Below are 22,209 nucleotides of genomic sequence, written 5' to 3'. Positions count from 1 at the left end.
TGTGCATGGCTCTGAGCCGTCCCGGGAATAACCGTGCTCGATTTGTCCACAACGCCGAGCCCTGCTTGTTGCCATTTCCTTTTTTCCATCTCTTTCCCTGTGAACCAGCAGGCTCAGGCGGGAAAAAGTTCGTCTGTCCTAGCGGCTGTTTTGCTAATTTTCCTCCAGCCAAGAGCCATGTCTGCTGGAGGAAACCTCCCATCTCTGCACAGCAATGTAGTCATAAAAAAGAAAGAGAAAGAAGAAAAAGGAGAGAAGCCCCGGAGTGGCTGGGAAGCCGTCTCTTCGTATTCCAAGCGTGCGGTTCAGGTCTCGTATCGGCGGTGCACAGCCCATCCCAGAGGTGCTCGGTTCACAGTGTTGGTGCAATCTGCCAAACAGACGGATCAGCTAGGAGACATTTCCAAAAGAGGCTGGAACAAGGCGGGAGAGGAAGGAATAAACGGCCTGCAGGGTGGCACGTTCCAGCTCACCCACTGCCAGCCCCGGAGAATCCCGTCCCTTCCATGCAAAATGCCACTGACGCATTTTGTGCTGTGCTCCGCAGCCCGGCCCCGTGCACCGCAACCTGTGCACCGCAGCCCATCCCCGCGCACCACAAACCCTCCCCGTGCACCCCAGCCCCTGCTCCACACCCCGTCCCAGCCACGGCGCGGGCTGCGTTTGCATCAGCGACGTGCAGGTGGGTGCCTCTGGCTTTGGCAGCCAGCCGGCCGCTGCTCCTCTCGCCCAGACGGCTGCAGGAGGGGCACAGCCTCCCCAGGCGTGGGCTTCGTGGCCTCTCTCCCCGCTCGGCCTCCCGCTGGCCCTACCTTGGCTGAGCAGCTGCAGGTTCCGGACCTCCTCGCGCACCTGGAGCTGCAGGACCTGCTGCAGGACCTCCTGCCGCTGCGCCTCATGAGCGATGCCCATGCGCTGCAGCTTCTCCCCGTTCAGCCGCAGCAGCGCCCGACCTGCAAACACGGCGTCGCTCAGCGGCGTGGTGGGGACGCCGTAAAAGTGCAACTCCATGGGAACCCGTGTTTGCGTGGGAACAAGGAGGGGGAAAGGGAAGAAACCCTAAAATGCTCTTTTTCCACCTGGCCCCGCAGGGACGGAGAAGCCTTGCAGGTGGCCCCGCTTTCGGAGAGCACCGGGTGGCAGCTCAAGGTCCCCAGCCTCGGGACAGGTACTGGCTTCAGCAATCACGTAACCCAGCCCCGCAGGCAGGAGCTTTCCATTTCTCCGCTCCACCTCCCGCATCAGGAGATGTTTTTCCGAGCACGCGGTCCCCGCACAGGCTGGCCGTCCCGGGGGAACGGGGTACCCATCAAAACGCATTAGCGTTGTCGCCACCGTCCTCGGTGAGCCACTCTCCTCCAGTCCGGGGGCTATTAGACGAGGGATTTACAACCAGCTTTTGTCCTTGTTTCCCAGCGTACATTTGCTAATGCTGCCTTTGTTTCCCATGCAAGGGCTGGCTGGGCTCTTGCATTAGGGCTCTGCATCCCTTGCGGGCAGCTCCAGCGCGCCCTTCCCCGCTGCTTTCTCCTGGCCCTGGCAGAGCTCTGCCCGGCCACGCACACGTCGCGGTCGGACCGGGGTGATGCTCCTACAGAGGAATCAAAGCCAGAGTCCCCGGGGGGCAAAGGGGAGGGAGCAGGTCCTAGAGGTAAGTGAGTGTCCTCCAAGGACTTGGCTGGGAGTTGGGTTCAGACCTGCAGGAAGACCTTTGCAACTTGGACTCCAGCTGAGCAGAGATCTTTCCTCTTCTGCAAAAATCTTCAGCATTTAAAAAACTACAAAAATATTCTTATTGTATTAATCTAGGCAGGAGAAGACTCGTCCCCATCTTATAAACCACAATCTCCCCTGGGCAATTTATGCCCGTTTTAAACAACCTCCAGCCCGTCCTGGAGCTCACCCCGGTGGCGGATGCCTCCTGCCCAGCCCGGGTGGGTGTCCCCGTGCCCGGTGCCGTGGGGTGGCTCTCACCCCGGCTGCATCTCCGAGGGGAGAGGGGACAGAAACGGGGGGTACGTCTGTCTTCCGAATCACAACCCCCCAAACAGCTATTTCTCAGGAGCATGTGTTAACGGCCATTAGTACCATACCTGTGATGGCATGGTGGGAGAATGCCTCGACGTAGATGAGATAGTTATGTGGGCAGTGCTTCTTCAGCCATTTGCACACATCCTGCTGGGTCCAGAGCACCACCGGCTTGGCCAGGCTGCCCAGCGTGGGGCTGGTGTGGTAGATGCCATAGTGGTCGCAGGCACGGCCCTGTGGGGAGTGGAGGGGGTTATCGGGATTCGGCCCCGTGAGGAGCAAAGTGCCTTGGCCGGGAGGTCAGCCCGCGGGGACGGAGGAGATGCTGGCCGGCGGCACGGGACTGCGGCGAGGCCGGCAGGCTTTGGCTTTGCACTGTCCGGAGCCCCTGGGCTCACCCCGAAATAGCAGCATCAGAGGAACCGGTGAGGGAGGCAGGGGGAGCGGGGACGGGAGGCCAAGGCGGGGGTCCTGCCCTACATGGACCCCATGACCGGGAGCTCCCCGGCCCTCCTGCTGCGGGCAGGAGCCCCAGTCCCCCTCCCAGCCCAGCAGAGCATCACATGGGCTCGGGAGACGTCCCGGGGGTCCCCTGGGACCCCTCTCGCCAGGCAAAGGTGCTTGCTGGCAGCTCTCAGTGGGGATGGAGCCAGCGAGGCCCTGGGGGGCAGTGGGTGCCGGTGCAAAGCCGTCCCCACCAAAGTCGGTACCGGTGCAAAGCCATCCCCAGGGAAGCAGCCCGCAGCCAGCTGGCACCCTGGAGCAGGAGGGACTCTCCCGTTCTCTCCTGCTCAGCCTCCTTCCACCCTGAGCTGACTGGCCACGACGAGGTCCTGCAGCCTCACGGGCATCTAAAGCCACCTCTGAACCCCACAGATCTTTCTTGGGGTGCTGCCATGACCAGATATGCGCCTGGGATAAACCGGGGTCGCAGTCCTCAGCACCCCAACGTGCCCTGGCCACCCTCCACCTCCTGGAGACCTCTGCCACGCACCCTCGCCCCTCGCCCGGACTGCCCTGGCCCCCAGCCCAGGCTGCTCCCTCGGCACCGGCCGCCTGCCCGGCCGCGGTGCCCGGCAGCACCTGCCTGGTGGCAGGATGGGACTGGGACCTGCAGAGCTGAGGGGATGGAAGGGGAGAAGCGGTGCCCACGGGGAGATGGGGCTCGTCTGCCGGCATCCTTCCCTCCCTCCAGTCTCGCCCCGAGCTGCCCGGTAGCTCCATTTCCTCGCCCACGTCACTGCGACTCCGACCTCATCAGGTCTTTGCAGCCTGGGTTATCTCGGTACGGAGCAAACCAAACGCCTTGAGCTGTAACAGCGCAGGGGGATGAGCCTGCTCCTCCCGCGGGGATCCTCAGGGCTGGTGGGAAATGGGGCTGGGGATGCAGAAATCCACTGTTCCCTGGTTTTAACACCCAGGGGAGACCGGTGAGCTCTCCGTTTCTGGCGATGCCAAGAATCCATCCTCCAGCAGCACCAGCAAACATCGCTCCTCCAAAGCAACTCCCTGCACCAGAGCTACCGGGACTGTCCTGCGCTGGTGGGGATGGGAAAGGGGTCCCCACTGCCTGCAACAGGAGGGGACCAGATTGCCAGGGTCCCTGCCGGCACAGTCCTCACCCGTGCCCAGGACATGGCAGAAGCAGCAGCCGATGTGGGAACATACTGGCATGGGAAAGGTCGACAGCGCTTGGACCGCGGGTATGCCAATGTCGACCTCCATGTGTGAATATTGGCTAATTAAGCATGCCTAATAGAGGAGCAGAGATAATTAGTGTGACAGGGACTCCAGACATCCCGTGATTACTGAAACTAATGACACGTCCCTGGGAGATGCCAGAGCGGAGGCGGCGGAGGGCAGCGGGGTCCGGGACATCTCCCCCGGCCCCGTGCCGGGCATTGCCCACCCCGCGGAGCCCGGCCGGCCTGGCAGGAGCTGCTGCCTGCGCCCGGAGGAGCATTTGGGCTTGGAAAGGGACCTCGCCTCAAGGAGGGCTCGCCTGTGGCAGCTGGGGACATTTAAGGGAGAGGGAAGAAGGCAAAGTTGGGAGGCTGTAAATTAATAACCAAGGAGTCCATCTCCAAAGCCGATGGAAAATGCGATAGGCAACGCACACAATTCGGTTTCCCAATCAAAGCAAACCCCAGCTTTGGGGGGACCCCCGGTAGCTGCCCGCCCCCCCAGCCACATCCCGGGAGCCGCCTGCCCGCAGGAGCAGCCCCAGCCTGCGCCGGCCGCTCGGCTCCTTCACACTCGGCTGAGCGCGCCGGAGAGCGTGCCGTGGGGAGGAGGCGGCGATTCGCTCTGGATTCACTAACGAGCAATGATGAGAAGCGGAGGGGCTGGGGGGAAATAATGGCCAGCTTCCCGCGAGCTTCCCGCGAGCTTCCCGCAGCTATTACCCAACTAACCCTCCCAGGCACGGGGGAAGAGGTGACAAACAACCTGCAATTTCCCTGGGTGCGTTCATGTCTGCAAGCGCTTCGCCCATCAGACGCAGCCCCGCACCAGGGACCCATCTCAGCATCCCTAAACCCTGCGCTGCCGGCTCGGGGCGCATCGTCCCCTGCGGAGGGCGAAGACCCCCCCAGCGGGTCCCCGAGCGAGCCCCTGCGCTCCCTGGGTGGGAAGGGGAGGTGTAATGAATCAGGGGCTCGTTTTCCAGCCGGTTGAGCCGCGCTGTCTCTCTGATAAACTCTCAGCCGTGAATATCGAGCGCCGGTGTTGAGGAGAGCAGGCGGGAGGGCTCGGAGGCTGCTCCCGCGGGGAGGCGGGAGGTGGCTGGGGGGAGCCAGGCGGTGGGAGCCATCCCCTGGGAGCTGCAAGGAGCAACTCACGTCCCCTCCCATCTCATGGGCATTTGTCCTTGCTTACGGCAAAATTAAAGCCTTTCTCCCTGCCAAATCCCTCTGGGAGGCACGTAGAGGCGACGAGGGAGAGCTGTGATGAGCACAAGAGGAAAGGAGCCGCCGGGGTGCCTGGAGGGGTGACGGGGACGAGAGGCACGGCGCTGCCAGGGCAGGGGGACCCGAGGGGCTGTGACCCTGCTCCCCTCCGACGCTGAACCAGCCAGGCCCTCAAGATGGGAAAGCATCTCCATGTTGGAGGCTGGAAGCTGGGCAGCTCTGTTTCCCCTGGTTTCTTTCCAGCAGTCACCGGCTGGATGTGCTGCCTGCAAACACCGCTCCCAGGGCGTTTCAGAGGGGTTAGGAAGCTCCCGGAGCCGCTCACTGGGAAGATGCTCCTTCCCACGGCCGTGCAGAGCCAGGGCAGCAGGCAAACGGCTGGAAACCTTCAGCTCACAGCCTCATTAATGCAATAAAGTTCAGAATTTTAGGAGGTCAATGGTCCAAACCTGGCTAAGAGACGTGCCCAGGCACTCAGGGATTTTAAGGCATTATAAGGAACTTGGTTCTGGCACATTTACTGCAAAATTGTATTAAATCCCAGCTCCAGGTGTGGAGGGGAGGTGATGCACAGAGCTCACCCCAGCACAGCCCCCAGCCTGATGATAATAATTAAATTATTATATTTACATATATTACTATAATTAAATGCCCAATAATCATGAGGGCTTGCAGCAAAACGGGATCTGAAGGCCTGATCCTGCAGAGAAAGAGGAGCTGCTCCTGCGGGGAATCGATGGGATGGGGGGACACGAGGAGCCGCGCGGCGCCGGGGAATCGATGGGCTGGGGGGTGCGGGGGAGCCCGGCGGGTACCTGCGAGCCCTCGGTGCCCGGCTGCCGCAGGAGCTTGACGGTCCGGCCGCCGTCGGCCCGCTGGCTCCGGCCGTCGTGCCAGGTGAGGCTGCTGCCCGGGTTCCTCTGCAGGCGGTAGCTGAGGTTTTCGGCTGAGACCGTGTGCTCCAGGAGGCTGCGGCAGAAGCTGAAGTGAGCGGCGGCGGCTGCGGAGGGAACGGGGGTGAGAGATGGCCACGGTGCCCCTCTGCCTCACGCTTGGGCACCCAAAAACGCCTTTTCTACCCCACGGGACCTGCCGAGCTCGGCTGTACCCCCCCACTGCCAAAATCTCCCCCCTCCCACCTTCCCTTCCCATTGCCAGGGAGAAAACCCACCAGCCCACGAACCCGCCGGCTGGCGTCGGGATCCGGCAGGCGCTGACAAGATGTTTGCCCACACAAACCCCTCGCGAGCGAGGCTTGTTTTGACACCCGCCTGCCGAGCAGACGTGGGGACCCGCAGCTGATCCTCGCTGCGTGGTTATAACCTCCTGCTCGTCACCGCCGCTCTGCCGGGCGAGACGCAGGGAGGGAGGAAAAGGGGAAGAGCCACTTTCCACGGACCAGGCTGACATCAAACCGCTGCCACCGAGGGCTGGGGAGGAGATAAATCCCACCCTGGGCAGCCCGATGGAGAAGGGGACGCGGGTTGGTCCCCCCCAGCACAGACCGTGGCTGCTCGGGGACGGCTGCTGCCACGCAGGCGCACAAACCTGCACACCCAAGTGATGGCCGAACACGCGCCAGCCCATCTACGATGGCCCACGAAGAGCCACTTACCCATGATGAGGGGATTTTGTCCCTCACCCCTTGTGTTTTAATAATCTGGGGGTATTTGGGTTGCAGTGAGGATGCACAGCTTTCCTTTGGGGGAGCTGAAGCGACCCGGCTGCGGTGGGAGGAGGATGCACGGGTATTAGGGGCTCACGCGCCCGTCTGCTCCGGATAAAAGCCAGCTGGCTTGACATAAGCAGTGCTGATCCACAGAAGCAAAGACCAGAGCATCCCCCAGCTCACCTGCTCCCACCGCAGCAAGCCGGGCAAGTCATGACACCACCGAAAGCAGAGCAGCACCCGAAGGAGATCCAGCTCCGGGGATATCCCACTCTGGGAGAGCCAAAGGGCTGGAGAAAACCTGCTGCAGCTCATTTCATAATTAGTGGGTTTTAAGAGGGAAGAGGTTTCAAAGAGACCTCTCGAGCACAACTTCATGCAAGAGGAGACCAACCGGCCAAAAGAAGTCAAAATGGAGCAGGAAAGGGTTGTCGATGTGTCCGTGTGTCCCAGGTTATCCAGACCACATCACACCGCCTTGCTCCTTAAACACGCCCAGCGACAAGCATTGCCACGGGGAAACTGAGGCAGAGGACCTGACCGGCGGCTGGGGAAGCGATTTTACGGAAAGCAAGCTGAAGGGAGATCCATGGAGAGGCTCGGTGTCGAGCAGAGGCTGAGCTGGCAGGGGTGCCCTCTGCGCCTGTCTCGGGCGATGGGGATGGCTCCGATGGCTTCCTACAGCCTCAGACACCCCGGACCCAGCGGGTGAGGACCGCAGCGGGTTGTGCTCCCTCCAGCCAAGGATGCCCGAGATGCCCCCAGCTGTCCTGCCCCCGGCACCCCGAGCACCCAGCCCTGCCGCGGCCGTGCCGGGCTACCCCTGAGCTGAAAACCGCCCATCCCGCGGGATGTTGGAGGCAGATATGGACCTGGCAGGTCCGGAGGGGCTGGTGCCAGAGCTACGTGCTTTGGCTGTGCCGGGGCTTCCCCAGGACTCGCTGCAGAAAGGCTCACTGAGGGAGCGGCGGGGAACGGGGCTCTGGCCATCAGCAGGACGTATATCCATAGGGGGCTACAGAGCATCTGCTGCCAGCAGCAGGACATGGGCATCTACGCTCCCCCAGCAAATGTGGCTGGAGGCGAGAGAGCCGGAGCGAGAGCAGATGGGAGAGAGGGGGGAAAGACGAAGGGAAAAACAAGCCGAGAAGAATGGCAGGGCCGGGAATGCTGGCGGCACCGCTCCCCATCGAGGGCAGGCAGCTGCCGCCCTGGAGCCCAGAGCCCCCGGCAGCGCCTCCGCAGCCTCCCGCTCCCCCAGCCCAGCCCTCGGGTCCCAACTTTCCCATTGCCTGGCGGCACTCGACGCGGGTGAGGGCATGGGGTGCTGAGCCAGGGCACACGGGAGCGTTTCGGAGCAAGGGAAGGATGGGGGCAGAGGAGCCCCTGGGCTGGCTCCATGCAGGGACACGGGGGTGGCCTCCAACGTGGGCTCCCCTCTCCTTCCCGCACCCTGCCCAGGAGCAGCCACAGCAACGCCACGAGCACCCAGCCGCCCTCCATCCCCTCTGCTCCTTTTCTGCTGAGCCAGAGGCTGTGCCCGCCGGCCAAGGATGCACATGAAGCATCTTCCCCCCACCCCACCGGCCCCGCAGACCCCAGCCCTGCCCCGCAGCCCCCCGGCCATGCCCTGCAGCCCCCCTCACCTGGCTCGGGTGGTCCCTGCGAGCTGCGGATGGTGGAGACGCAGCAGAGGGATGGCCGGCCCTGCTGCATCTCGGCAGGAGGAGGGATGTGCGTGAGCGCTCGGCAGCACCGGCTGTCACGAGCGCGGCTCCATCCCTGCCTCCCCTCATACCTCGTCCACACCTGACTGACTCCCCCGATCGCCTCCCTCCCGCTGCCAATAAATGGTGGCTGCACGCTCGCCCCGGCTCCGGCACCGGGCAGCCCCCAGCCAGCCTCGCACGGGGGGGGGGGAATTACACCCCCTCCCCGCCACCCCGTGGGCGTTTGATCCAGAGAGATGCTCAGCGCTTTCCCCGCGTGCTCCCGCCTAATCCCACGGCAGGGCCAGCTGGCACCGGGATGGATGGGAAGCCTGGGGGGCCGCTGCGGGTGATGCTGGACCCACCAGGCACCAAAGCACCCCGGGCTGAGTGGAGCAGTGGCAAGCTCATGTGTGGCAGCACTGGGGTCACCGGTGACTTGGGGCATTTGGGATGCAGGAGGCGCTGGGGAAAGAAAAGAGGGAGCGCAGCGATGAGCATCCTTCCTGGGCAGGGGCTGCGGGGCTCAGCGTGGTCTGCTCCTGCAGCTGGCCAAAGCCATCGTGGTTATGGCCACGTTTGGGGGCCGGGCAGAAGGGGGGTGCCTGCAGGCAGTAGCATGGGTCGGTGAGTGAACACTGTGCTGAGCGTGGGGAACGGCACCTTGAAATGGGGCTGCAGGAGCCTTTGGGCCGGCTGAGCCCGAGCTGGAGCAGAGAGGGGAGAGCTTGGCTCTGGTCCGCAAACGGCCACTGTGCCCCATCTTTCTGGGTCCCCATGAGCCGGTCCATGGTCCCTGCGGCTCGTCGGGCGGCCCCGTGCGATGGACAACGTGCCACCTGCTCGTGGGCTGGGGAATTGCCACCGGCTCATTTTCCCTCGGTGGCTCTTTGATCCATTTTGGGCATCTCTCCAGCCACACAGGGCAGGCGGAGGGGGAGGCCAGGGGCCGGGTCACCGCAGGGGGACCAGCGGCCACCTGCCCCGGGCGTGGGACAGGGTCTGCGGCAGCGGCAGGGCCCGACGCCGCTCCCTCCCCTCGCTCAGCACGCCGCTGCTCCCTGCCTTTCCCTCTCCAGACACTTTTATGGCTGGTGAAACGTGAGCACTGGAGAGGCTCAGAGCAGCAGCAGTCACTGCTGGGGAGAGGGACGGGAAAACTCCCGGGGACGGAGACCTCGGGGCAGGACATGGCAGCACACAACGAGCCGGATGGTGAAAGCATCCCCGGGTCGGCCCTGCGGTGGGCACGGGCTCATCGCTACCAGCAAACCGGCTTCGAGCCGACTTTCCGCGGGCGCTGCCTGCTCACAGGTGTCTGGGACCAAGCTGCAGGAGGAGCAGGCAGGGGCACGGAGCGGGGATCCCAGTGCCTGGACGGGCAACGCGCTGCCCGCACCCAGCTCCCTCCTCCGCCACCGCTTCCCAGCATGGCCTTGGGGACGTCCCCGTGCCTTTGACGCCGTCGCACACGCGGGCGTCCCGCAGACCTGCCCTCCCGCTGGGGATGTGTCTGCAGGCAGCTGCCGCGGGGGTCAGCCAGGCTTCCCGGGGTCAGCCAGGCTTCCGGGGATTAACGGCGCTCCCTGGGAGAAGCTTGGAACAAGCTTCGCGAGGAACGAAATCCCTTTGTCGATTTGCCCGGCTCCCGGTGTCTGGGAGGGAAAGAGACATTTAGCGCCAAACGGGGCGAGAGATTTGCCGACCGTCGGAGAGGGATCTGCGGGGAGCTGGCCGTCCCTCTTGTGTTCCTCCGGGCAGGTGAAGGGTGGATGAGCCCAGAGCTCTCCGGGGATTCCAAGGACAGGGAATCCACTCTGCTCACAGAGCAGCTTTGCGAGGGATTCATCTCGCTTTCAGCGGCACCTGCATGAGCCACGAGCCCGGCTGGCGTTGCCATTGCCCTGGTCCCCTCCATCCCTTCCACGCGGCTTCGCCCTGGCGCAGGGCAGAGCTGCTGCTTGGGCTGGCGGAGCCCCCGGGGAGGCGGTGATGCTCTCTGGGACCCCCTAATCCATGTAATCTTTGATGTCCTGACGGACCAGATCCTGCCCTGAGCCATCCCCCGAGACTTGCTGGCCCTGAGGAGGACAAGCCCATGCTCAGAGAGGACTGACACCCCTCGAGCCTCTCCAGGTTCCCCTGGGGCGTGCTTGGCCCAGGCCCTGGCTGCGATGAGCGTCGCCCCAGCGTCTCCCTCTGAATTCTCTGCTTGCGGAGGTGAGACGGGAACCCCACGCAGGGACGGAGCTCGGGCCGGCGGCTGCTCGCTGCTGGTGTCTCCCGAGGAAGGAGGAGGAAGGGAACAAAAGGCAGGTGCCCTTTCCGTCCTCCCCGTGCACGTCAGGGGACATGCACGGGCGCTGCCTGCCTGCCTGCACGGAGGGGCAGGCAGCCCTGCGACAGGGGTCCCTGGGGCACAGCCTTTGGGGGGGACTCCGTGTGTCTTTGGGGGTGTCTGTGCCCCTGAGCCCCCCGTGGGTACTGCCAGGAGGTCCCCGAGCACCCCAGGACAGGGGATCTCTGTAGGCTTGGGCACCCAAGAGAGCGTAAGGTGAGGGCAGCAGGCAGGACCTCAGGGCGGCCCTGGGCAGAGCAGGCTCTCCTGGCAGGAGGCAGGCGTGGGAGCTCACAGGCAGGGACACCCCTGCCTGCAGCGAGCCCCCTTCCACCTCAACACGCTCTTCCCGGGGGTCCTGCCCTGCCCCAGCACCCCCTGCCCGGCCCTCACCCCTGCACCCCCTCGCTCCAGTCAGATTTCCCAGTCCATTTCACCGGTACCCCATAATACTGGGGATAGGGAATGGGGACAGCCCCTCCTGGGGATGCTGAGGGCAGGAAAGGTGGACGTGGAGGGGCAGACCCCCGGGATGGAGGGGGCAGCACAGGGAGGGGATGGAGGGCAGACCCCCGGGATGGAGGACCTACTCCTGGGATGGAGGGGGCATTCCTGCAGAATGGAGGGAGCAGACCCCGGGATGGAGGATATACCCCTGGGGTGGAGGGGGTGGAACCAGGGGGGATGAAGGGCAGATCCCTGGGATGGAGGTTGGCAGCACGGGGAAGGGATAGCGGGTAGATCCCCGGGATGGGGGGGCAGCACCGGGCAGGGATGGAGGGCGGACCCCCGGGATGGGGGAGCAGCATGGGGAAGGGATGAAGGGCAGACCCCCAGGTTGGGGGGGCAGCATAGGGAAGGGATGGAGGGCAGACCCCCAGGTTGGGGGGGCAGCACCGGGCGGGGATGAAGGGCGGACCCCCGGGGTGGGGGAGCAGCCCCCCCGGGCCGTGCCCGCCGCGTTTGGGGCTGGGGGGGGCGCGTCCCGCCGCGCACCTGAGCCCACCCCCGCCGGCGCCCGGTACCTTCCATGTCCTTGGGCCGGCCGCAGCTCATCCTCCGCCCGGCGGGGCCGCGCTCCGGCGGGGACGGAGCCCCGCGCCCCCCCCAGCGCCGCCGCCGGCACCGGGCGCTCCCGGCCCGCCCCGCCCCGCCCCGGTGCCCGCGGCGGGGGCGGCGCCGGGTTCCGCCACCCCCGGGCGCTCCGCCCGCCGCGCCGCCCCCCGCGCTGCCGCCCGCCGCCCGCTCCCGTCCCCGAGGATGCCCCGGGCATCCCCCCGGATCCCCGCCCGGAGCCTGCGGGCATCAGCGCCCCCCCCCCCCCCCCCCGCAACCCCTGCCTGGAGGCCACCGGGCATCATTGCCCCCCAGATCCCCGCCCGGAGGCTGTGGGCACTATTGCCCTCCCCAGTCCCTGCCCGGAGGCCACCGGGCATCATTGCCCCCCCTGGATCCTTGCCCGGAGGCCACCGGGCATCATTGCCCCCCCTGGATCCTTGCCCGGAGGCCACCGGGCATCATTGCCCCCCCTGGATCCTTGCCCGGAGGCCACCGGGCATCATTGCCCCCCTGGATCCTTGCCCGGAGGCCACCGGGCATCATTGCCCCCCCTGGATCCTTGCCCGGAGGCCACCGGGCATCATTGCCCCCCCTGGATCCTTGCCCGGAGGCCACCGGGCATCATTGCCCCCCCTGGATCCTTGCCCGGAGGCCACCGGGCATCATTGCCCCCCCAGATCCCCGCCCGGAGGCTGCGGGCGTCATTGGCCCCCTGGATCCCTGCCCAGCCTGGGGGACAGGGCCTGCGGACACCAGGGTGCAGTGGGCACCATGCACAGGTTTTTGCTCATGTTTGCAGTGGGCGCAGAGCAGAAAATGCCTGGTTCTTCCCTCCTCCCCAGATTTCCCTTTTCCCCTCAACCTGCAGCTCCCCAGATGGGTACCAGCTGGGCAGGCGAAGGAGGGTGCTCGTCCCCCTGTGTGCACCATAGTGGGTGGCCACAGCGCGAGTGGGCACCCAGCAAACCTCGCTGGAGCACGGCACGCCGGCACGGAGCAGAGCGGCGTCGCCAGCACCCGTCACTCCCCCGGGGTGGGAACCCCGCGGTATTTTTGGAGGCGCCTGCCTTCAGTTATCGCACCTGACTCCCAGCCAGGGACCGTCACTGTCAGCCCGTGGAGCTGCAGCGGGGCCGGGGGCCTGGCTGTGCACCCTGCGGTCATCGTGTCCCTGGGGGGTCACCATGTCCCTGGGGTGGGACAGGGACGGGGACACCACCGGGTGCCCGGGACGAGGACAAATGGATGCCCATGCCATGATGCTTCACCTTTGCAAGGCCTTCCCCATCGCAAACCTACCGCAACACCGGGCAGCGCCCTCATCCTTGTTTTCAGATGAGGAAAACTCAGGCTTGCGGGATGCTGCTTCCAAACCCACGCTCCCTCCTTAGCAGATGGCTCTGGCAGGGTCAGGCACGTCGTGCGGTGATCAACCGCCGTGGGCCGGGGCTGTAACGGTGCAGCGGGTGGTACTGACCCTACGGGGCCTCGTGCCGGGGGTCGAGCAGCCGTTCATGGCATTGGTATAGCTACAGCATAAAATCCATTTGGATCCAGGCTACGCAGCTGTGCGTGTGCGTGCAGCGCTTGTAAAAATTATATTCAGCTCCCCAAATCAATATGAGCTTTCCAAAATTTTTGGACGCTCGCTCGGGAGCTGCTTCGGATGGGGCTCAAGCCCCCGGCCAGGCTCAGCTCCGTGCCGTGAGCCCGCTGGTGCTGCCGCGCTCGGCGAGCCAACCGCGCCGCCGTGCTGGGACGTCGGGCCACGAACCGCGCGCGGAGCCTGCAAACAGCCTACTACTAAAATAGTGCTCCCCAGCCCTGGCGTTAGCGTTCCTCGTCCCACCGCTGCAAGAGAGCGGTCAGGGCAATATTGCTGATTGCAGGCACCCGACTCCATAAAATAAAGAAAGAACCTATTTTCCATTACTTTAAAATTCCCATTTCTCCCTCAGTCTCTGTCTACACACGGAGCTTTCAAGCCGTGGCAGAAATCTTCCAAGAGAAATATGGATAAAGACGGGCCTTGGCAGGAAAAGGCTAATGTCGCTTGAAAAATGTGTGCAGATTATGCCAAGCTGTTATTAAAAATAAGTGCTGCGCTGTTCCCAGCTTTTGCTTTCCCTGATTTTTCTGGGAGTAATCGCACTTCTCCAGGAAAGGTTTCATGTGTCCGGGAGAAGGAATTTGTTTCCTCCTCACCATCTGCAAACAGGTCCAGCGCCAGCCTACCGTCCTGCCGATGCCCGCTGACGCCGCGGTGGGGCCTGGGCGCGCGGGGAAGCCCGGGCCTCTCACCCGCCTGTAATTCCAGCGGATTTTCAGGAAAACCCTGAGCCTCGGAGCTGCCCGGGGAGGGCTGGGGAGGCGGCGTGGTCCCCTTCGTCCCTGCGCCTGCCCCCTGCTCCAGCTATCCTTGGCTGTTACAGCATCCATCATCACTCTTGGGTTATCAACTCAATCCCTCCCATGGCAGAGCATCCCTTAACCAGCCCCAGTGACTCTGTCGTGGGTTTTGGTCTGTCTTTGGGTCTTTTAGTGTCTGATGGAGGGGTTTCTGCAGTTAAACAGGAGATAAATAACAGGGGGAAAAGCCTGTGCATTGAACCCAAACCCAGAATATAGCTCGGGAAGCTCAAAGCGCCGGTCAGCGGCTCCTTTCGCCCACGCATTGGGGGTGGGAAGGGGACAAGCCGGGGACACCGGCTCCAGCGAGCCCCAGACCTACAGGCTTCCCCTCCGCATGCATATGGATCTGGGTAGGGAGAGCGCCAATGTCACCGCGGCCCCGTCCCTCCCCTCCGCCAGCCTCGCAGAGGGTGCGAGGATGGGATGATTCAGCACGTTCGTTTTTCAGAGAATAAAGGAAGTAATTAAACATCAGCTTTCCTCTCGCTGCAGCCCTGCGAGGATGAGAGGGAGAAGATAAAAAGCCTTCAGACGGAAGTTATTTGTCTAAGGAGAAAAGTGGCTAATTTCTCTGTTGCTTTGCTTGTCTGCTCGTTAATGAAAACCGCTCATCAGCAGGAAAAGGGAGCACCCGGCGAGGGGGGAGGAACCGCACCATCCCTCGGTGGCCGGGCAGGCGGCCGTCGGTGGCCTCGGGACGTCCCATCGCCTTTGGAAGCCACCTTCGCCTTCGCAAAGCCCCCGGCAGCACCCGACCGCTGGGCCGGGGGCTGCGGACGCGGCCGGGTGTCGGGGAGCCCCCCCTCGCCGCAGTCCCAGGGGTTGGGGACCGGCGCTCGCCAGCCAAACGCCACGGAGGGGTTTTCCAAATCCCCCCCCAAATTTTGGTGCAAAGAGTTTAAAATGAGTTTGTTACGGCATTTGCAAGGAGACCAAACAGAAAACAGCTTCGTGCCTGGCGCGGGGTGATGGATGGCGCTTAGCTCGACTGGGCACGGCAATATTTAGTGTTATGAAAATCTCTCTCTGAAAATAATTTCTTTTCAAGCTGATAATAAAGCAGCAAACCTCATGGCTGCAGGGTGGGAGCTGCGTCGGGTGGCACTGAAACTCTGGCTTACGAAGCGGTGCCCGCGGTCTCCGTTCGCCCCGGCCGCGCAGGAGACCCTCTCGCCGCTCGCGGCGCGAGATCTGCCCCTTCCCGAGGACGGCGAGTTACTGGCAGAGGCCGTCCGAGGCATCGCTCCCTGTTTTCTGCTCCCTGGGACGCGATGGGGGGCCTTGAGACTGTGGAAGCTCTTTCATTCAGAGGTTTATATAGATATATTTCTAATTGGATTTTGGCACGTCACGGTTATTTTCAAGGCAGCCTGTAATTATTTGAAAGCGTAGCCCAGATCGCCTCCTTTGTCTCAGCACAGAGGGGTTTTTTTTAATATTGTTTCCCGAAACAAAATTGTGAATTTGCAACTTAATCCAATGAGACGACATGCGCGATGCCATCATCTGCAAGGGCACAGCGAGGCAGCGTGATTCACCTTTCCCAGCTTCGTAATCAATTCACAGCAAGAATAAAAAAGTAAAAGAAATATTTTAATTCTTTCCAGTAAGAAAAAAAGATATATATTCTAAGAAGCTGCTCTGCGCTCATGGATTTTATGAGCTGGGGAGGTTTTGCTGGTCCGGCTGCAGCTCAGCCCACGCTGCAGAGATGCTGAGCACCGCGGGGATGCCGCCGGACGCGGGGCAGCCGCTGCGTCCTCTTGGCACGGCCGAATCTCCCGGCAAACCCGGGGCCGTGGCAGAGGGGGGCGGTCGGACGCTGTTCGCAGGCTTTTACTCTCCCAACTGAAACTTGATGAAATTGCTATTAGGTTTTTTGGTTTTTTTAACCACGTATTGCAATTTTTTTTGGCCATCCAGCTCCGTCTGCTCCCCATTAGGTAACTGAAGCCTGAGCAGGTCGGATCCTGCCGCCCTCGCCAGGGATCCCCCCCAGGCCGGGCATCGCCACCACCCCACCGCTGCAGTTGTTATTTCAGCGCCCCGAACAGGCACAAATGAAAACCATCACCCGGGAAAGGTTTTCCAGCATCTAGCTGCTAACCAGCGTGAGCAAGTTAATGACCGTACCACAGCCCCGTTACATCTCAGCAGCCTGAAGTTCTTCATTTTCTTCAAGCCCAATTTCAGGGCTCGCTAGCTGTATTCAATTGCTTACAGAATCCGATTTATTATTTACGTTGCAAGGTACAGCCTGGCTTGAATTGATTTGCTCTGCTCTGTTTGCCGCTGCACGCTGGTGTGGGGTCTGGAAACTGGTTGCTCACACAGTCAGGCTGCAAAATCAGGGATTCAAGAGTTAGGGAATGCCAGGCTTAAAACTGCCCGTGCATCCCGGTGCTTCGCGTTCTGCTGCCGCCTTTGGTTGCATCTCTGGGGATGCAGGGAGAGCTGACGCTGCCAGGGGCAGCGGGGTGGATTGGCTGGGCCCCCCAAGGGCCGTCGCGCTGCTGCTGCGGGGGAGATCGGGCGGTGGCGATGTGCCACCCCTCGTTTGAGCAGCTCGGGTCCGGGGACTGGGAGTGGGCAAAGTGACACTGGTTTTTAGGAAGGAGCCATGGATGGGAGCGCAGAGCAGATGGGGAGAGCAGAAGTGATGGGAAATAACAGAACTGGGAAACCACTGGGAGCCCTGGTGTTCGGGGGATGCTTAGCAGGCCTTCACCTTCACCATCACCTTCACCACCACCATCACCTTCACCATCACCTTCACCTTCACCATCACCTTCACCACCACCATCACCTTCACCATCACCTTCACCTTCACCATCACCTTCACCACCACCATCACCTTCACCATCACCTTCACCACCACCATCACCTTCACCACCACCATCACCTTCACCATCACCTTCACCACCACCATCACCTTCACCTCCACCATCACCTTCACCTTTACCATCACCTTCACCACCACCATCACCTTCACCATCACCTTCACCACCACCTTCACCACCACCATCACCTTCACCTCCACCATCACCTTCACCTTTACCATCACCTTCACCACCACCATCACCTTCACCTTCACCATCACCTTCACCACCACCATCACCTTCACCTTCACCATCACCATCACCGTCATCTTCACCTTCACCATCACCTTCCCCTTCACTCCTCACCCTGCCCATGGTCAGGCCTTGCAACGCCTTGAGTGGCAGGAACGAACAAAAACCCCATAAACCCGAGCCCGTTGCCCCAGGGCACTGGAGACCAGAGGCAGCAGGGGCTCGGGTGGGTTTACCGACAGCTGAACCGTCAGAGACGGGCCAGGACCGGGCTCCAGCACGGTGAGCTGGTAAGCAGGACCACGGGCACACTGCCCTCGGCACCGGGACCCTCTGGATCCACCTCACCCACCTGCCCCAATCACCGGGCACTTTGGGAAGCGTTGGTCCATCTCCAAGAGCTCTCGACTTTAGACATCCCTGGATTAGAAGGCGATTTTAACGAACGCCATTCGGGTAGCATCATTAGCATGCTGCTGGCAAGCAACCCGCGCCCTTGAGCTTTCTCCCACGTGGGGATTATTCCCAGCAAGCCTCCGGCTGACGCCAGCTCTGCTCTCCTGATTGCCAAGGGTGCGAGTTCCGTGCTGAAGACCCTTTAGCAGCCTCCGCTAATTGTCTCTGAGATCTAAGAAGACGGCTTTGGGGGAGCCGTTCAAAGGCACCAGCTGCGGTGGGAGCCTGGCACCTGCCTGCCGCCGGCTCCGGCGAAGCTCCCCGCCGCACGTTGGTGCTCGGCTCGGTGCGTGGAGGAGAGCAGATGCTGCAGACGCGTCTTTGGGGCCCCTCCGCCGTTGTTGCATGGGACTAATTAAAATTTCAGGAAGTATATTTACCTAACGCAGAGTTGATTTCGCTAAGTAGGACATCCTGTCTTCAGAGGATTTCACGGCACGGGGTGATAATCAAGCGAGAACAGGCTCCAAAAGTGTTAATTTAGTAGCTGAGCCGACAGGGATTAAAAACAAGCCCCTGTTTTAGGCTTTTCTCACACTTCCACATCTGAAATCCAAGTAATCATCCCATTCGGGAGCGCAAAGCAGCGGCACCTCGGGCCAGCAAGCACCATGCCGGCTGCAGGTGCACACGTGCCCGGGGCTGCGGTGGCCGAATTCGGTCTCTTTTACTTCCCAGGGCTCAGCCGAGGAGCCTGCGCTGCTCCGGGTGCCGCCGGTACCCCCGGGATACCCCCGGTACCCCCGGGATACCCCATCCCCGTGCACGCTGCCGGCACTGGCACACGGGCAGGTGATGCTGGCGTGAGGCTGGGTTTCTGCTCCGGGCTTGCAGGCAGGAGTTGTGCAGGCAGGAGTTGTGCAGGCAGGCACCGGGGAATGGTGCTTGGGAATGAGCCCCACCATTGATCCTGCCCCGCGGCCACATTCTTCCTGCACTATGTGATATTTAAAAACATGAATTTCCAGCCTCGGGAGAGCCCTGGGGTTTGTTTTCCCATTGTCTCAGGAGAAGCCGCGGCCTCCGCTCTCCCCGGGGACACAGAGGCGGCTTTGTGCGAGCCAGGGGGCCGGCGGCGACCCCTCCGCAGCGGCCCCGGCCACCGGCTGGGCGGCTCCTCGCTGGGCTTCGGGCCGGATCCTGAGCAGCCCAGCCCCCAGCTGGATCCGCAGTAAATGAGCTCGGCCTCGCAATCCCACCTAAGTGATTATTTTTCGCTTTCAAGCCTTTGTGAGCGACTATGTGCCGACATGCACCGCATCCCCTGCCCACCTTTGCTTTTCTTAACAGGGCGTGCAGAACCTGAGCTTGAAAAGCCCTAAGCCAGAAGCGGGGTGACTCCGTGCATCCAGGAGAGAGGAGCGACCGACAGCGGTTGCTGTTGGTGGCTCCATTGCTCTGGGGTTTTATTCCCCATCCACAAAAACGCCATTGAGGGAGATAAGATGCACTGTGCCAACACACAGAGCTGCCAGCAGGTCCATGCGGGTGGTGCATCATATTTGAAGGTTTAGCAGGTGCCGTTACTCCTTTGCCCCTTCAGATTTTGTTCCACCGGGGAGAAAGCATCTCCTCCCCGCTTCTCGCCTGGTTTCAAGGTGGTTTGGCGGGGCAGAGCGATGCCGGCAGCACGCACATCGCAGACGCCCCGCTCCTTCCCACCACGGCACCGCGGGGACCGGCTACCTCTCGCTTGACACCCACGGCCACCTTGCTGGGACCCGAGGAGGAGCTCAGGGCTTTCTCCCCCACCCCGGCTTCCCACCCCACCACCCCCCGGCTGCATTAATCAGAATCACCACTGATTAATAACCCCGTGGGGCTTTCGGCCACATCCCTGCAGAAGCCCGGTGCCGGGGCTCGGGTAGCAAAGGGAAATCCCAGGAGAAACCCACGGAGGTGCCCAGAGAGCAAGAGCCAGGCTGGCGAGGATGCTCGAGGGCCGGATCCTGAACCACTCATCCCTGCCATGCTCCAACACCACTGGAAGATCAAACCAGAGCTCCCAGTGCCCCTGGGGAGCAGGGTCAGCAGGATGCACAGCCGGTGCCCAGCTGCCGGCTCTCCCCTGCGCTCACCAGTACATAACAAACCCCGGGTCCATGTGGAGAGATGATTAAAAATCACTTATGTTTGATTTTACTCAACCTATAAATTATTCTGAGTTTTCTCCTTGGTTGGGGCGTGCGTGTGCTGCGAATGCCAGCTAGCCGTGGCAGAGGGGAAACCTTCCTGCATACGGAAAGGCTGGATTTGTGCCGGTGTTGTGTAAAGAGAGAAGATGCACAGCGCTAGCACCAGCCCTGTGCTGGCGTCACCCTGCTGCCAGCCCTCACCTCAGCTCTGGTTTTCAGGAAATACCCCCAAAACTGAAATTCCTGCAGCTTCCACGGCCTCAGCAGAGACGGGGCATTTCCCTGCTCTCCCCATCCCTGCCACAGCTTCTCTCCCTGGGTCGGGAAGGTTGCCGGTGGCTGCTGCCAGGCGGGATGGGCTCCCCATCATCCCCATCCCCTGACAGGGACAGGGATTCATCCACCAAGCCAAGACCCGTTGGTTTCACCCGGCTCTCGGTGGTGTGGGATGTGCTGCAGCACGGATGCAGCATAAAATCACTCAGGATATTTCGAGGAGGCCAGACTTGCTGGGATAGCAATATCTTTTATTAGCCCCTCCATAAAAGCCACAAGAGCTGGTGAGAACTGACAGGCCCTTCTCCTGGGGCCGAATCCTGCCCCGGCAGGGACACGGTCCCCGGCTGCATGGTGGCACGGAGGGGCTTTGCAAAGCCAGCGATGCTGGGATTTACTGCAATGGGGAGCATTTGCAGAGCAGCCGCTCGGGACAGCCCCCGTGGGGCTGGGGCTCGGGGGGTCCCACACCCCTCCCTGGTGCTGGGGACGCTCCCCTGGGCTCTGCCCTCACCCTTGGGTGCCCGGCCAGGAGAGCTGGGATGCTGCAGCCTCCCTCCCCGCTCCGTCACCCCAACCATTTGGCAAAAGTGATTTTTTTTTTTTTTTTTTTTCCTCCAGCGAAACCCAAAAATAGATTGATGGGAAGCGGCTGGGGGCTGGGTTGCCATTAGCATGCAAAATGGGGCTATTTGTCTTCCCCGCAGCTGGTTTCTGCTCTAAGGTTTGGAGCATGGAAACGTGGCAGGGGCTGGCAGCGGGAGGCAGGACTGGGCACTGGGAGGGGGCTGCGGGACGGGAACAGCCCCCAAACCAGCCCCGGGCCCTCCGTGTCCCTCTTGTTCCCCCTTGCCCTTGTGATCTGTGCCCCCGAGCCTCTCCCGAGGGACAAGGGCCCTTTGGTTCTCCGTTACAGCTGGGCACGGATCTCAGAGTCGCCTGGAGACTTTGCTGAGCGGCAGCTAATTAATCCTGACACCCCCAGTGTGGGTGGGTGAGAGAAACCTGCCCCACGCTGACGGCTGGGGAAACTGAGGCAGGAGCCCCTGGGATGTCCTCGGGTCCCCCCGGAGGATGGATGGTGCAGGCAGAGGGGCTGCTGCTCTGCCCAGCCCCGAGGGGTCGGATCCCTGCACCCCGAGGGACTGGACCTGAGCCCCCCGTCCCCATGGGATGCCTCAGCCCCTCGGCACGGCCATCCCCGCTGCCGTCATGCAGCCAAGCCCGGGGCAAGAGACCCCCGGGCTGGCGAAGCGATGAGCACAGCCACCAGCTTGTGCTCGCAGAGATAATTTGTCTTGGAAATCGTTAGCGAGTGGGAAGCAGAGGGGCGCGGGGGGAAAGCAAGGCTGGTGTGTCGCAGCCCTGCAAGCGAGGGCTGGGGACGGATGAAGGCGAGCAGCGCTGGGGGCTTCATCCAGCCCCAGGCTCTGCTGGGACGTTCCCAGCCCCTTTTGCCCCTTTTTTCCCCCCAGTCCGGCTGGGGGTTGCTAAATACGGCTTCGCTCCCCAGCAGAGACGCTCACCTCCTGGGGATGTTCCAAGCGATCCTCAGTAGCTACTTGTTTCCTAATAATAATTGCCGTAAATTTTAAATGCCGTGATAGCGCAGCTTCGGCATCCCCATCATCCCCATCTTCCCCGTCATCCCCATCATCTTCATCCTCATCTGCAGCAGACCCCGCTGCAGGCAGAGCCCCATCAGACCGAGGCGCTGCTGGCTTTAACTGAGTGGCACACCATCTGCTCCGTTAATTGCAAATGCAAAAGGAGAGGGATCGTGTTTATAATTAATCAGCAAAAAAGATCCCGGTTGTTTAATGCCCGTGCAGGCTTTTTGCTGGGTGTGGCGTGGATTGGTGAGGGGTTTCTCAGTTATTAGAGGGAAATTAGGAGGGAAATGGGTGGTGCAGGGTGCCTGCACCCACGTCCGCCTGTGCGGCAGGAATGTCCGACCCACCACCGGAGTGTGTTTGTGTCTGTGATGGTGTGTGTGCAGCCACGTGTGCGTGATTGTACGGGTGAGGGTTGTGTAAACGCATGAAGGGAGGCGTGGGGTTACAGGGGTGCAAAGAGGGAGGTGGTTCCTTGCACACGTGTGGGGGGGAGCAGGAGCGGGTGTGAACAGGAGGTGCGGGGGGAAAGGT

At 62.2% G+C, this 22,209-nt stretch overlaps 1 protein-coding gene across 1 annotated transcript; it reads right to left on the bottom strand.

Annotated features, from left to right (window-relative positions):
* Positions 1 to 305: 305 nt before the first annotated feature.
* Positions 306 to 11,709, bottom strand: SAMD10 (sterile alpha motif domain containing 10; the record flags this gene model as incomplete). The annotated part of the gene is made up of 5 exons (XM_082325537.1): positions 306 to 370; positions 813 to 953; positions 2,094 to 2,262; positions 5,753 to 5,937; positions 11,679 to 11,709. 5 exons carry the CDS (start codon positions 11,707 to 11,709, stop codon positions 306 to 308), a joined length of 591 nt encoding a protein of 196 aa, XP_082181663.1.
* Positions 11,710 to 22,209: the final 10,500 nt, after the last annotated feature.

This window comes from Platalea leucorodia (genome assembly GCF_965183815.1).
Source record: "Platalea leucorodia genome assembly, chromosome: 13".
Lineage (NCBI taxonomy): Eukaryota > Metazoa > Chordata > Aves > Pelecaniformes > Threskiornithidae > Platalea > Platalea leucorodia.
Note: the sequence above shows the minus strand (reverse complement) of the source record. Positions and strands in the feature narration are given on the sequence as shown.